Source organism: Physella acuta, unplaced genomic scaffold, assembly GCF_028476545.2.
Source record: "Physella acuta isolate Inbredline_101_S28 unplaced genomic scaffold, ASM2847654v3 ptg000298l, whole genome shotgun sequence".
NCBI classification, from domain to species: Eukaryota; Metazoa; Mollusca; class Gastropoda; family Physidae; genus Physella; species Physella acuta.
Window position 1 is genome coordinate 155,434 of NW_026731817.1, and position 17,059 is coordinate 172,492.

Sequence of the window (17,059 nt, forward strand, 5' to 3'; positions counted from 1 at the left end):
CTGAAAATATACAAAGTCTAGAAAGCCACACGAATCTCGAAGAAATACTCAGCGCTCCTTTAACTCGGCGGAGAAATATATACCCGCTGATCCATGCAAAAAAGTGCAGGGAGATTAGCATTCAGCCTTTGCCCTAACCCTGGAAGAGTTCATTTTGTTTTTGTTTGATCTGTCACTGGCTTGCCTCGAAATTTGGACTAGTCCACGTTTGAGGGGTGTGATGTAAAATTATGATTAGGCCCTACTATGTTGAGATGGTGAATGCGATTGGTGAGTTGTAGCGGCAGAAGACAAACTACGTTCATAAGGTCGCTCTCGGATTCTTTTTATACGATTCTCTGGCGAAAAAGCGCTTAATCGCGAACTGCCCTCTCTTCCTCTCGCTCTCATTTCTGCGACTTTTAATATCTGTTACTAGTCTAGAGGTCTAGCCTGGATCTAGAAATAATTCATTTTGGTTCAAGGGAAAGAATCATTAAAATACTTCTATTGTAAAAATGTATCTTAACAATAGCAAATTATTTAATTGACTGCGTAAAATTGATTTTCAAATAACGTATTTGCTTTAATTAATTGATTACGATCTAAACTAGTAGAATGTATTATTATTTTCTGTTAAAGTGTTGTTGTTTTTTTGTGTGAGTTATTAAGATTCAGTATCATTCCATTTTTTTAAAGTTTTATCGATAGTCCTCTAAAAAATTTGGATAATTATAGGCTACATCTAGCCCCTTTTATAAGCTATCTTTTTAAATAGTTTTTAAAATAATTAAGGTTGTGTGTGATTTTAATTATTTAATTGGTGAGGGGGCTATAGTGTGGGTCTACTGTAGCTGTTTTCTAATGTACTTGGCCCTCTTCTATTTTAATTAGCCTATCACATCAGAACCTAACGATTTTATATGCCCATGTGTATCTTTTTTAAAACTTCGTTTATTGCTTTGCCGAGTCTTAAGACCTAAATAGAATATTTCAGCACATATTTGTGATATCAATATTAACTCAGTCACTCGAGTGATACATGTTTAGAGATTCTTCCACCCCACCCCCGCCCGATGAAGTCTATCGTCCCCCCCCCCCCCCAAACGAAGAATATACTTTTAACAGTGTCCGCCCCTCCCCCGAAAATTTCAAGTGACCCCCCCCCCCCCCCCGAGAAAAAAGACTGGAAGAGTGTTTCTTCCAGACTTTTTTCTCCGGGGGGGGACTTGAAATTTGGGGGGGGGGGGTAGACTTTCTTCGGGGGGCGGACACTGTTAAAAGTATATATTTTCTATATAAATTATATAAATTTCATTTCGTTCGGGGGGGGGGGGCGGTAAAAAAACTTTCGGGGGGGGGGGGCGAACGAAGAGATGCCTGAAGAAACTCTGTAGGCCTAGAGATCTTAATATTATTTTTAGTTAGGCCTATTTATTTAGATTTAACGTGGGGTAGACAAGTCGCTGATTATCTCGGAGACGGCGAGATTTACCAATGTTGTTTCAAGATGGCGACGGTTTGGAAGTTGATTGCGTTGGCACTTGTAGTGGAGACTTCACTTGTTGTATCATCCTCTTACAAAGAAGGAGACAAGGTTGTGAAATGTTTTTAAGATCAATTAATTATAAATTGCTAAGATTAATGTACTCTACGCTTTTTTGACAAAACGGTTCATACAATTTTTATTATCTCCTTTTTTTTTGTACATGACTTCGGCCTCGGCCTAGAGAGGTAATCTATCGTTTTGGGTACGTAAAATCGCCCGCGACTAGTAATGTGAAAAACAGGTGACTCCTTAAATTTTAATAATTATTTCACATTTTGAGGAGGATTTATGTTTTGAAAAATACAAAAATGTTTCCTTCTTTCATTTATGTACCTGTTTTTAAACAATTGAATTAAAACTTTTCAGTAATAAATGAAGACTAGCGATGTTTCCAACAGATGCAACCATGCTCATTTACTATAGCAGCCATCTTGTTTAAGTTTTTTTTTATAGCGGATATAGCGCGAGACAGGCGGAAGTCACTCTATTTTACAAATGGCTGCTGTTTATATAGCAAATCTTGCTCGCAAACACTGCTGTTTAAAGTTAATTTCTGGCATATATTGATATATTTAGCCATTGATTTTGATTTATTATTCAGTTATCTATAATATTTGACACAAATATATCACAATATACTTCTACTAAAGCCTTGACAATGAGGTAACTTTTTCGTACATTAATAGCCGCGGGCGATTTTACGTACCCAAAACGATAGATTACCCCTAGAGAAAATCGTTCACTTCACTCACTTGCTTCATACAAGCTAGAATATCAAGATCTAAACCCTTACTCTAGATCTAGAGTCTAGATCTCATTCTAGATCTACCTTTTTAATCTAATTCTATGAAGTTATTTTAATATTTTGCTTCTAACTACTCAGTGACTAGACTACATGTTCTTTATATAGCCTATTGTATAAAATAGATTTAAGTTGAGTTATCTATCTGAGTTATGCAGTTATGAGTTAAAGTAGGCTTGTCGGTATCGGCCGAGATCGCGGTAAAAACATGACCCGAAATCTCCCATTACTTTCTGATACCGGGCGCACGAGATTTAGTTTTGCATACTAATAAGTTTTTAATTTATGGTAATTAATTAAGTTTAAAAGGTCATTTCCTAATGTTAAATGAAAAGTAGAATGGTTTTCCAGTTGTTTTGATGGCTTAGCGATCTGATTGCATGCTGTCTCTGCTTTGGTCTTACCGCGGTATAAAGGTTAACTTCAAATGCTTTAAAAACGCGATTTTTGAAAAGTTTCCATTTAGATAATGAAAGTTTCCAAAGCAGATACATCCCATTTTTATAGAAATGATATTTATTTTTGGATATTTTGACTTTGACATTAGTAAATACTCATTTGAAAGTAGTCACCGTAAGTAGGTCACGTTGCCCCCATTGACTCCAATGTTATATTTCTTCATCCCGATCTGCCGGCTTTTAGTTTTGATACACTAACAACAGTATTCTTATGTAATGTACAAACAAATCTCCTACTTGTTGTTTTAAACATATTTTAATATAGATCTACCTGTCTTTCATTTTTTCAACTCTGGTTCTAGTTTTGCTTGAAGTAAAATTTTGCTGAGTCAGACATAGGTTACCTGTCTGTTGCTAGAATACACTACACTAGCTATGTGCTAACTGTAATTTTAAGTATTCAAGTTCTACTTACCCTTACTTAGTTATATTTATATGCTGAAAATCAGAATTCATACACAATACACACATAAAAACATTTATCAGATAACTTCAGTTCACTTTTAACAAAATGGCTTAAAGATAGACTCTACTTCACCTGCCCAAAATAATAAGGCAATTATATGCACATTACAGTGTTCAAGTCATTTACTTTAGATTGCTAACTATGTAGTTCTTTCATTCACTGTATTTATATAAAGCATTGCTTTAGAAACTTTTTCATATTTGCGCAGCACAGTTTTATAACAAAATGTCTTAAAGATGGACTCTACTTCACCTGCCCAAAATAATGGGGCAGTTATATGCAGTTATATGCACATTTCAGTGTTCAAGTCATTTACTTTAGATTGCTAACTTTGTAGTTCTTTCATTCACTGTAAAACATTGCTTTAGAAACATTTTCATATTTGCGCAGCACAGTTTTTTTGGGGTTATGGAAGGAAGCCAACACAAAAATATACTTCTGTATTATTTTTATTTATTTCAACAGCATATACAAGTTCTATATATCATTCTAGCTCAACTCTGCAAATATGAACAAAATACAACTGCAAGTAAAATAACTATGCTCAATTTATTCAGGTATACCATGACTTGTCACAATTGGCCAATGCAAAAGCAAGGGCATTCCACCCCTCACAAAAAAATTCGCTAAAAAAAAACTATTTGAGCTAGACAGAAAATCTTTTTTGTTTTGTTTTCATATAGTTGAGCTCTACAAGAATATGTAATTTTTATTTTTATATGATGATTAGTGTTTTTTTACCAAAATCCCTAGTTAAAGTTATGATTTTTTATGATGGTATTATAAATTAAAGGCCGATGCTAGCCGGAAAAAAATATGCATGCGCAATGGAGAGAAACTACGACTTTTCATCGCGGCGATGTTTTTGATGGTGCTGCGCATGCGTGTGTTTACAACCACAGAACCCTAACACCAACCCTAATCCTATCCTTAACCCTAACCCTGGCCCTAATCCTATCCCTAACCCTAATTCTAGCCCTAATCCTATCCCTAATTCTAACCCTAGCCGTAGGTCACTGCGCATGCACAGAGCTATCTTTTGCAGACTAAGTGGAGACGTTGGAGAGAAAAATCTTCTTCAGAGTAGTCACTTCATAAATTTAATGCATTTTAATTAAATACTCATCTCTCGATAGCTAGAGGGAGAGAGTGTAGCCTAGATCTAGTAACCAGAACACAGCGACTAGATCCACTAAAACGGATTTTTCAAGTAGATCTAGCACTTACTAAAGGAAAAGTATAAGACCGATTATAGACGGAAGAAGATTCACATAGTCATAGTGCTACAATTACCTTGTTTTTCTTTTCATCCAAATGGTTATTGTTTAGGCCTATGTGTTGTCATAATGGGACAAAGATTAGCACTATAAATACTTGTATAGTATATTTAAATAGGTTATTAAAATTTTAAAAAATATTTAAACTTAACTTATAGACTAGAATTCTTTACTACAAGATATACTATACTATGAAGTTATTATTACTGAAGTTGAATGCAGAACTAAGCCAGAAAATGTGCATCTTTTTGTTGTTGTTTTTTTTACTCTTTACAGCATACTTTTCATTTACCTTCCCTCATATGTAGTCATTGAGTTTATTGTTTGAATCAACAATGTGAGTGTGTCTTGCTGATCAGTCATGCCAGCTGAGACAAGATTGATGGGGGTGTAAAATAAACTAGCTTGTTCAATTAATTATCATGATTTAATGATAAATTTTCCTTATCTTTATTCAGATTTGCTCAAATTAGTCTAGGTAATAAGTGTTCAAAATAAATTGTGAGATTTGTGTACCATTGACTTAATAATCTCTGGGGAGAAGGGAACTGATAGAAATGTGGGTATTTCATGGAAGTTATCTTATTAACTCAATCAAAACTGCATTGCCAGTTTACTGTATAAAATTATTAATAAGTGCTACCTAATTTTTCACGCAAAAGTAAAGTAAATGGTATTTCATTTCAAACGGTTCCAAAAAAAAATTTAAAAGCGGGAATGATCTCCCCTAAATTTTCTCAAATATTCTTAGATAACACTAATGGGGATGGCAACTCTATTACTGTCGGAATATAGACATTCTTTTAAACTCAATTTTCAAATACTTAACTTTTTATAGAATAGAATCTCGTAGAAAAAAGAATTGCACACCAAATGAACAGCAAAATATATGTGTATATTAGTGCGGAGCATTAGTACTTTATAAAGAAAAACAGAGGAATCAATTTAAAAATAAATTCATATGCGTTTTTTTTACATACATATGAAATTTCTTCTATCTAACTGAAACAGTACTTAAGTTATAGGGCTTTTGAAAAACTTTAAGTAAAATAAGTTCCACTTCCGGTTACCGGAAACCACTGAAAAGTTTTTACAGCACTACAAATTTGATATAATACTTATGTAAGAAATGTTGTCAACCTAGCGATAACGGTACTCAAGTTATCATGGTCACAGACACACACAGGTATACTGACAAAATTGCCCAGACTCAGGAGGAAGGCGCAATACGCCTAGATTTGTGAAAATTTAGACTTTTTAGACTCTATACTTAGTGTACGAGAAAGTAAAAAAGTATAGAATCGAAAACAATCTGTATTAATAACTTGGATGAGACAGTGGTTAACAATAAATGTTATCTGTTTTTGCTAGCTATTATTTAAATATGTACATTTTCAAACAAATAATCTAATGAAATTAACTAATCAATAAATTTTAAAATTTAAAAAATTAATAAAACCTGCAATTTAATAAGTAGTAGCTTCTCACTTTTAATTAATATAACCAGTTCTTTTGGAAAGTTTCTCCATTGCAAGTTAACACCAAATTTATAGCCCAAGTCCAACCCACTTCCCCACCCCCATCTGCTAGTAGCCCATCATAAAACCACTAATCCCTTCCTTAACAAGGATTACTGTTCTTAGATCTAACCCAAGCAGATGTTGCAAGTTATGTCATTTATGACCCTCATGGTCCAGCAGGGATGAGATAAAGGCAATTAGTACCACTGCTCTCCCCTCCAAGTTTCACATCACCATAAAACCATTATCAGTTATGTAACCCTGTTCTCTTGCTAGACTTTATTCAAGGAACTTCACTATGTAATAAACCACCTGAGTTAACCAAGGCTATTCTTTGTTCAATCCTTCAAGGATTGGTCTCAGTACATTTTGACACCTTTTTTATAACTATGGTCATATAACAACTAGAGCATTTTACTTATCGCCCCATGGCCTATCCTTGATCTTGATTTAAATTTAAAGTAATGGTGCTTTATTTTCAATAAATTGAAATGCTTGAATTAGTAGGCATCTTCAAAACTGCCGAGATAGCTTTAAATTACCTTGTTTTAGGTTAGAGATCTAGGCAGATTTTGTGACTATACACCTTGAAGCTATACATTGTTAGGATAACTGAAGTTATTAGGTGTCCTTCTGCCTTATTCCTGACATCACAGTGCTTCTACAGTTTTCTTAATTATAGAGCAGTTTTTAGGAAATTACATTATTTTAGTGAAATATGAGGGTTACAGATGCGTTTAAAAAAAATATTTTAAGAAGTTACCTGTAAGCTTGTTTTTGAATACTGTGTTTCCCAATCAAGATCTAGAAAATAGGAAAAGATATGAAGAAAACTATTTTTAAAGTATTTATAGTACTTGTGGTACCTAAATAAGCTTGGAATTAGAAGTATGTGTTAACTATCATTACTGCAAAATACCCAATAACAGTTAAAACACATTGCCCCCTTTGTTGTTCACTATGCAAAATCACCAGTAGTACCACCTATAGCTATGCACTTTGTAACCCTTAGATTAAGAATAAAGACGTATAACACTAAATAATGCAATTGCCAGCAGGGGTTGCTACATATGTAGGGTTAAGTTGACATTGACAAGTACCACTCTTTCAGTAATGCCCTGTTAGCCCCACCTTCATTGAACCAAAACATTAACCCTGATAAGTATTGATTGATGCTAGCAAACCAGTTACTGTATTGTTTTAAGTGTAGTGTACTTTTTAAGTTTTATTTATTTAAAATTTTGCTACTCTCCCATCAAAACTTAAAGCTGGTTATTTGTAAGATATGGATAAAGTGGTTACTAAGTATCCTTGTCATAAATGTTATGAATAATTTTATTTCTCTGGTCTTAAGGTGCCTGTTTATGTGAACAAAGTGGGTCCATACTTCAATCCTCATGAAACGTACCACTACTACCAGTTGCCAGTATGCCGACCAGAAAAGGTAGGTTCAGCTATGGAGTCACACAACTGACACATAGTGAGATAATTGCACGCTATTAGCTCAGTTCTAACTGAAAGATATCTCTGACATTGCTTGTAACTGTTGATGTTATCAATGACTTAAAATTAGATTATTATAGGAATGAAATTAATATTATATGAGTTGTTTAATATAATTCAACCAATTCAAGATTGAACACAAGAGTTTAACACTTGGAGAGGTGTTGGATGGTGACAGAATGGCACTTTCCCTGTATGATGTCAATTACAGAAGTAAGATATGAAGATATAAAATTTGATGAATTTTATCACTAGTAGGAGTAAAATGTGTGCATAATTTAGCAAGCGCTATTCTTTTAATTGAAGCCTAACATGCTTAATCTTCCTCTAGCTGACATACCAACTAAGAAAGAGCTATGTAAAGTGAAATATGGGGAATCTGAATTAGAAATGCTGCGGAATGCAATTGAAGATCTCTATTACTTTGAGTTCGTCTTGGGTGAGTTGGCTAACAACCTAAAATATCAGACTTTCAATATTTCCACATGTGGTAATGACTTAATGTAAAAAAAATTCTGTTATAGTCTGACTTGTACAAATCAGTTAAAATTTGCCCATCTAAATGTTGTACACAGTCATTCCTTGTGTTGTCATTTCATACACATAGTGTGCTGAATGGTTGATTTTATATTATAAAAGGAACATCTAAGTATTAGATTAAGTAGTGAAGTAATTGCCAAGGCCTCTTTCATTTTATTTGAAATCAACATGATGATACCTGTTTGGGGCACCTCAGTGTACTTTATAATTCTCCACCTGTCGTCTCTGTCCTCTGCCACTCTGATTAAATCTGAGATGGTCAGTCCCATCCAATCCTTGATGTCATCCATCCAGTGTTGTCTTTGCCTTCCCCTTCTTCCTCCTGGCGCAGTGCCTTTCAATATTGTTTTGGGTAGGCCGTTTGATCTTGTGACATTCCCATACCAACTCAATTTTCTTGTTTTGACTATGCTCAGTAGACTCTAAAAGGGACCTATTGCATTAGTGATCCTTTCCCAGACTTCTTCGATACTTTTGTGATCTTTAGATGAGATCCCCAGAAATCTGCGTAGACATATCATCTTATGAAAGTCATTTGGTGTGGTGTGTCTAGAGCTATGTGTCAAATGGCAGTAATAAATAATTTGTTTCCACTTCGTAATTGTATGGAGAATGCTGAATTAAAAACCATTGTGCACCAAATCTTAAACTCGCCTTGGTAGCATATATGTTTTAAGATTTGAACTGTTAAGATTCAGTTAACCTGTGAGGATCATAGAGGGTGGCCATAACATTTTAAGCTTAAAATCCTTATTGATTATGTTTTCTCTTCACAGATGATATTCCTATCCGTGGTTTTATTGGCCATTTAGAAGAAGGAGGTTTTCTGCCCCACAACCACAAGATATACCTCTGGGTCCACTTGCATTTTAACATTGAATACAATCAAGATCACGTTAGTAAAATTATATATCTATACACGGTAACACATGGCACGCTGGTAGACCAGTTATGTCAATACTTTAACATATCACAAAAAGACAAACTTGTTAAAATCAATATTAACATACATTTAAGTTAGAAAAGTAACTTGGGGGTTTGTCAGGTTACATAACACTTATACAGGATGCTTAGTATAAATTTTTCCCTAGCTACTTAAAAAAAAGCATTTTTTATAGTCGACACTATTTATTATTAAATTGAACCAAACTTTGGTTGCATGGTTGCTTAAAGCAATGTCTACACTATTAATTTTTGAATTTATGTACTATTGATTAAGTTTGTATGTTGCAAAACGTCAATACTTATTGACAGCTGTTGAAAACTACTTTAGCCCTGTGTTTAAAAAATTACACCTGTTTAGTTCTATAGTGAGTTTCCAGTGATTATTTCTCTTCATTAAATTTTCAAGTTTAAGTTTACATTAGCTAAAATCTCATTCAATACATCTTGCAGTTTAACACAAGTAGTTTTTGTTTTTTAAACAGCTCTTCTTTTTATTACAAACATTAAATAGACTGAAGCTATAAAAGTTTTTATAGTTCCCACTGTTGGGTTTTTCCATTAACTCTTAGCTGTATTTGTTATGTACAAATGTACTTTTTATAAGAAATAAAAATAAACATCAACACAAATATATGAGATGTCTTTAAAAAAGTTGACCTTTTGCTATTGTTTTTAAGATGTAATACCTTGTTAAATAAGATAGGACAGTGGTCCAGTGGAGTCATGCTGCAGATAAAAATCCAAAATGTCCCAGTTTTAGTGGGGGGGGGGGGGGGGGTTCCACACATATCTGACAGGTAACCTGGCTCTAGTTCTGTAAAGTGAAGTAGAATAGGCATAGAAAAAATCTTAATATAAAGAGGTCACTATAAAACACAGAAACTTTGTAAAGAGTAGTCTCATTCAGTTTGCTGTTTTCTATACCTAAGACAGTACTGAGGACTGGAAGATAACATTGTATTTCCTGTCTGACTTTCAGATCATTTATGCCAATGTTACAACTAAAGAGCAGCTACCTATATCACTTGATGGTGCTGCCACACCTTTGGAGGTAGCATTTACCTACACAGTCAAATGGGTTCAAACAGAGTTAGTGAACTTTAAGATAATTTGTATTTAAGTATTTCTTTGGCATTTGTCTCATAAGATATAATGTTTACCACTAGTTTTTCAATTGTTCATTTGACTTAAAGAAAAATTTTGTTTTTCTGCTTTTAGCCTCAGCTATGACCAAAGAGGAACAAGGATCAGAGACAACTCATTTTTTCCTAAAAATTTAGAGGCAAGTTATCTATACATAATATCCGATTTTAGTTTATTGTTAATTCATAAATAGCAGTTTTTCTTTTCAATTAACAAAATATTATGTAGTTTTATTTTTTTCATCTTTGAATTTTTTACAGATCCATTGGCTGTCAATCATAAATTCTCTTGTGTTGGTCTTCCTTCTAATTGGATTTGTGGTCATAATAATGGTAAGTTTATGGTCATTATAAACTTTTCTTTAGCAAGCTTCTTATCTAGAACTTAATTTTATTTTACAGATTAGTTTAGGTATAGAAGATGATACATTTTTGCTCTGTATCAACTAATATGTGGATGTTACCTTTTTTTATGCTTACATTACAGACTCGAGTCCTGAAGAGTGACTTTGCCCGCTACAACATTGAAGACGAAGAAGATGCTGATGATCTTGATTCTGATGACAATGGCTGGAAGATAATCAGGACAGATGTTTTCCGTTTTCCTCCAAACAAGAATCTTTTCTGTGCAATTTTGGGTAAGATTTAAATATAACTATCTATAAACATTGTATTAACATAATTAAAATAAGCTGCCAGTTGGTATTTTGCCAATGGCAATGTTTTTTCTCCAGCTAAATATTTTGTTGGTTATAAACTGTTGCAGGTGTTGGTACCCAGTTCCTGGCCCTTGCAACTGGTATTTTGTTGATGGCCTTGGCTGGCATGTTCAATGTGCATCGTCATGGTGCTATCAATGCAGCAGCTGTTGTTTTGTATGCATTCACATCAAGTAAGTCTGGAATTTTATTTACTAGCGCTTAAACAAAACATGCTAGTAGTTTATGTGTTTCAGGTGGTAGTTAGTTGAAACATCTCATGTTTGGTGCCAGGGCTGCTGGAGATACCTTAGTTTATCCAGCTTTAGTGGGTACCTGACTCAAGAGTACCACATAATCCCTCCTATATGAGAAGAAATAAACAAACTACATTATACTCACCACATTGACCAACAGGTCTAAAAGTGTACCTTTTTTTTATATTTTACTAGACAAATCTGAATAGTTTTAACCATAACTTTAAATTTTCCTTTTTTTAAGCATTCAAGAGAACATCCTTTTTAAAAGCTTATTTATTTTGTATATGTCAGTCTAATTAAGTTTTCATTTGTCATAATTACTGGATTTGTGCTGTAACAAATTGATTGATTGCCAGGTATTAGTGGCTATGTGGCTGCCAATATGTTTAAAAAGATGGGAGGAGAAAACTGGGTGTGGAACATCAACCTGACATCTGCGTTATTTGCTGGTAATTTTTTCTTTGTTTACACCTCACAAAACTATACTGCCTGTGTGGTTTATTAATAGCTTATTAATTCGCGTTAAATATGTTTTGAGTAAGAGACATGATTTTGTAATATGAAAAAAAATTTCAGTGCCATTTTTCCTGGTGTGGGCCGTGATAAACTCAGTGGCTTGGGCTTACGGTACCACAAGGGCTCTGCCTGCTACTACAGTGATCCTGCTTATGGCGCTCTGGCTCTTCAGTAAGTTTTTGGTCAAAGGCAGGTTGCCTGCTCCTTCCAGCTAATAAGTATTAAGAAAAAATACTGAATCAACATGTACTTTTTTTATACAAATTTTAAAGAAATTAAATTAAAATACTATACTATAAATGCGGCACTCACTTTTACTGAGGATAAATATGTATATTTTTTACTATGATTAAGTCCACTAAAATAATAATTTCACAATCACTAGTCATTTTTTAGGCTTTTTTTTTAAAGCATGAAAAAACATTTACTGTATTAATCACACATTTTTAATACACATTTTATTTATGGCACATACTCTTTAATAAAAAAATATTTGTTTCCTCTTCAACATAAGATATATAATACAAATTCAGCTTTTTCTATTTGTTCACAAAATGAAAAATTACATTGGCAAATGTACAAGTACTAGGACAATATTGTTTTATAACGAAGCAATCAGACTCTTTTTTTATGTTTTGCTGCTGCTAAATCTGTTTTGTAAATTTCAGTTTAAAAAAATTTAATGTCAGTTTTCACACTTCAACAGTTGGATACCCCCTGACAGTATTAGGTGGAATATTTGGCAAAAACTATGCAGGCAGTTTTGATGCTCCTTGCAGGACAAAAAATATTTCCAGAGAAATTCCTAGCGTGCCTTGGTACAGATCTGCTCTTGCTCACTGTGCAATTGGAGGATTCCTGCCCTTTAGGTCAGACAGTTTTTACCTCCATTGAAAAAATTAAATAAAGTATAGGTTTACTTCAGTTATTTTAAGTTAATAACACACACTATCATTTTTCACATCGGCTATTAGAAAGGCCTTAGAGATTAGATGAATATTTAGAAAAATATATTTTTTTATTCTATACAATATAAAATAATATTCTATTAATTGCAGTGCAATATCAGTTGAGCTGTACTATATTTTTGCCACTCTGTGGGGACGTGAGCAGTACACCTTGTTTGGCATCCTCTTCATCGTGTATGGCATCCTCCTCAGTGTTACTGCTTGTATTTCCATAGCGCTCACCTACTTCCAGCTGTCAGCAGAAGACTATCGCTGGTGGTGGCGGTCAATATTCAGTGCAGGGTAAATCATAAAATGCTTTTTCACAAACAGAATGTTTTCGTTTAAAATTTATTTTGTTTATTGTTGGGTTTTTTCATAAAGGTCATTACATTTTGGATATAATTTTTATAAATATATTTTAAAAATCTGTAAAACCTGTTACTTTATATAAAAGCTAAAATTAATTACAAATTTATTTTATTATATATAAATATATCTACGCACACATAGTGGAAATACTTTAATGCTAAAATCAGGTTATCTAAATATTTCTAGTTCAACTATGCATATAAAATACTTTTTGTCGAGACTATTTTCATTTTATCTAACAGATTTTTCATGTTCAGCATTTTTGCTTTAAATAAATTACACTGTATATGTGTGTTTATATATATAGAGAGAGCGAGATAGATACATATTCCTTAATATAACATTTTCTCCAACATATTCTTCCTCAGATCAACTGGCATCTTTGTGTTCCTCTACGCACTCTTCTACTATTACAAGCGGTCCAACATGTCAGGACTGCTGCAGACGCTTGAATTCCTGGGCTACACAGCCTTGACCTGCTACGTCTTCTTTCTCATGCTGGCCACAGTCTCATTTTTTGCCTCACTTAAGTTTGTCCGATATATCTATGTCAACATAAAGATGGACTAAACACCATGTTGCTACATGTTTTTTAGCTAGAAACATCCCAAGCTGTTGCAGCTTTGATAAAGTTTAAGTTTAAAAGATGAGAAAGAGTGTTGGAATAAGTTTTTCTTGGACTTTTTGAGGGTGTATCTGTAGCTCAGATTTTTTTTTGCAACCATTGACATATGTTGCTGGTATTTGAAAACTGTGGGATAATATAACAGGATCTTTAGATATTTTTTTTTCCTTTCCCAGTTTTTTCTTTTGCTCCCTGCAGTTCAGAAATTACTTTTTATTTGTACATAGAAAATTAAATTAAAACAGACTAACAGGCATGACAATATACAAAGTTCTTTGAAACAGGCAAGTGTGTGAAACATAACCTGTTGCCCTTCAATTACAGTAACAGTGGCTGCCTCAGTAAATATTGTGTGGCTTGTGAATGAGTTTGTTTCAACCTGTGTTTGGATGTGTTACGACTGACAACACCATTATTAGATGTGATATTTGTTGTCGAACATTGAGAAACATCTAACACTTCCTCTTATGACAAACTAGTTAGAGGAACAGCTGTGATTTTTTTTTAACAACTTATTATTCAATGTATGTTTGGCATCTTGAAAACCATGGGTTTTTCTGATTTTGCTTGAGGGATTTTTTTAAATATTTTTTTTACTAATAATGTGGTTTCTGAAAGTATAAATTTGGAAAATCAGTTCATGTGAGACTATTTCTATTTATAACATGCTGCCAATGTTTTGTATATAACTCATAAATAACATGCTCTGTTGTGTATTAAATATCAATTTTTACAATTTGATGTCATAAGTGCTAATGCTTCACAAACTATCTCCACCACTTAAATGATAGTTTTAATTAAAAATTTCTCTTACAGGTTTCTAATAAATCTTTTTAGTCTGGATTTTTTTTACATTAATCTTTCAAATATATTTACTTCAATAATTCTATAAATTCAACCATTCAGTAACTGGTCAAATGAGAAGTACTATCTTGAAATGTCTATTTTACATTTGTTATCCGTTGTTGTTCACCCTAAGACTGAGTGATCTCTTCTGATTAGTTAAACCTTGGTAGCCTAACAGGCTTCCATAGGATTAGTTTTAGTAATCTTCTGATATCACTCCCACATTGGAAGTGTGTCCGTTTTGTCTGTTCTGTTCTATGTCATTCTTATCACATCTCATGCAGGGTCATTTTTGTTTTTATCATTGACATTGTGTCTAAACGAAGGGATGAAAGACTAGGTGTTTGACTAATTATAAGTACCATACACGCAGTGGGGGTGGGCTGGTGTTACATGTCATCATTCCAGTGTGTCTTGTGTTGCTCATTGTTGCCAGGCTCATGAGACTAGAATAACAAGGGCTAGCATATTTTACTAACAGGGTAGAATATTCAGTAGTATTAGTGTAATTAATAGTGGGATTATCATTCCCAAGGTATTCCCTGGGGTGTAGTAAATTAAGTGATAAATATAAATGTGAGTATAAAGATATATATAAGATTTACTTTTTAATTGCCTGATTTGCAAGTTGAATGAGGTTACCAAAGTCCATTAAATATAAAGGAAAAAAAAAAATCCCTATTTGTATGTTTCTAAGCTTATGTTGTTTTTTTTTTTAAGATTATTTTAAGTAATGAAAACAACAAATGCTAGCCAGCAGCCAAAGTGTGTAGAATATTTTTTTGGGTTTTGATTTCAACAAGTATTTTTTTCATTTTAATTGCTTGGATTGCTTAGAAATTTTTATTTGTGCTGTGTGCATCTAAATGTGTTCTCAACTTGCTTTAATTATTAAAAATTTATTTTGAGTAGTGAAAATCAGAAAGCTAGCCAGCAGTCAAAGTGTACAGAATATTTTGGGTTTTAATTCTAACAAAGGATATTTTTTTTCCATTCAGATTGCTTGTAATGCTTTGACATTGTTATTTGTGCTGAAATGAACAAACTTTTCCTTCTTATTCAGATGGGGCTTGTAAAGTTTGGTATTTTTCACATCATGATTTGAAAGACTGTTTTAAGGAGTTAAAATTTGAGTTGAACTGTTTTGTAATTTTGAGACAGCTATTTTCAGGTCTTTGTCAAAATACATTGCCACCTGTTATATAAAGCAGGGGTCTCCAAACTTTTCAGTCCGAGGGCCGCATTAACTATCAAATTTCAGTCCGGGGGCCAGTTTCTTCCAGGCATGTCTTTGATTTTTCTGAGCGAGGTTCCTCAGCCATCACCAACAAACGTTTTTTCGTGGACAAAAAGATCTCCGCGGGCCGGATGAGAGGACCTCGCGGGCCGCATTTGGCCCGCGGGCCGTAGTTTGGAGACCCCTGATATAAAGCCTACTTGTAAATAGCTTGCCTTCTTTATTATTGGCTATAAAATAATTTTAAATCCATAAAAATTATAACTAATATACTAATCACCGAATTTTATAATATTTAGGTCACCCAGATTTTCTGTTATCTTAAACAATTTAGGTTGTTTTTCATTACATTCTGTTGTATGGAGATACTCTTTTATTTAAAGTTCGATTTTTTTCCAAGTAGTAGTTTCTTTATATAATTACAAGCTTCATTTTTTTTATTTGCAGTTGTCTTTTTTTTTTTTATTTATTTTCTAGTTTCATTGAAATTATAACTATAAATTGTTCATCTTTAAAAATTAAATCTAATTTATCAAAGCCCCAGGTGGGACTTGGGTTAAGTACAAAATGAAGAAATTTTCTGGTACTGGGTAAGTGCCAGTCTTACTTTTGTACAGCGTTTTTGTTAGAGATAATAACTACGCATTGTGGGCCACTCTCACAATGCAATTTTTATATGTGAATATATATATATACATATTTATAATAGAGAGAACTATTCTGGGCTACACTTTGTTAAATTGTCTTAGAAACATTTGGATTTTTGCTCCAGCATGCCATTAAAGCTGTGATGATCAAGTGCCAAGTGTGTGCTTCACAATTTATCTCTTGTATTTAGCTTGTTTACAACAGAGAAAAAGGGAGCACATTCTTTTCCAATGATTTAAGTTCCTTATTTATATCATGTTGGAGTAATAAACCTTTAACCTATATTGAAATGGATTGACTAGTTAGGTTTTTAATTGCCTATTTCTTAGTTGTTATAAATCAGTTTTTAAAATCATATTGCTGCAATATCTGAAGGTTCTAAATGAACTTGTGGGTCAACCAACAAATACAAATGGTGAATATTTTTCCAATACATATCTACACATTTATACTTTCTAGAATTTCACATGATTTTGTTTTTATGTTGATTCCATGATCTGCTATACAATGTGTAGTTCAATAAAGTTATGTCTATAACCACTTAGGGTTGGTGTTAACTGTTATGTATTAAACTCCCAGAAAGTGATAGTGAAATAGTTGAAGTATGCTGATTCTAAACATAAAGAGTATTCCAAGGGTTGGTGTCTATATATTCTGCATATCTTTTATATGGTAAACTGATTTCTTTGCAAAAATTGTTGCTTTACTGCAGGATCTTTCACTGATATA

The 17,059-nt window shown here is 33.2% G+C and overlaps 1 protein-coding gene across 1 annotated transcript; it reads left to right on the forward strand.

Annotated features, from left to right (window-relative positions):
* The first annotated feature begins 1,469 nt into the window (after positions 1-1,469).
* LOC131939868 (transmembrane 9 superfamily member 1) lies at positions 1,470-15,086 on the forward strand. Its single transcript, XM_059298388.1, has 15 exons — positions 1,470-1,576; positions 7,406-7,495; positions 7,686-7,767; positions 7,886-7,993; positions 8,871-8,989; positions 10,019-10,128; positions 10,258-10,321; positions 10,443-10,514; positions 10,669-10,819; positions 10,948-11,073; positions 11,496-11,588; positions 11,716-11,826; positions 12,362-12,524; positions 12,714-12,905; positions 13,343-15,086. The coding sequence occupies exons 1-15, from the start codon at positions 1,490-1,492 to the stop codon at positions 13,542-13,544; spliced, it is 1,770 nt and encodes a 589-aa protein (XP_059154371.1). The 5' UTR covers positions 1,470-1,489; the 3' UTR covers positions 13,545-15,086.
* The last annotated feature ends 1,973 nt before the right edge of the window (positions 15,087-17,059 follow it).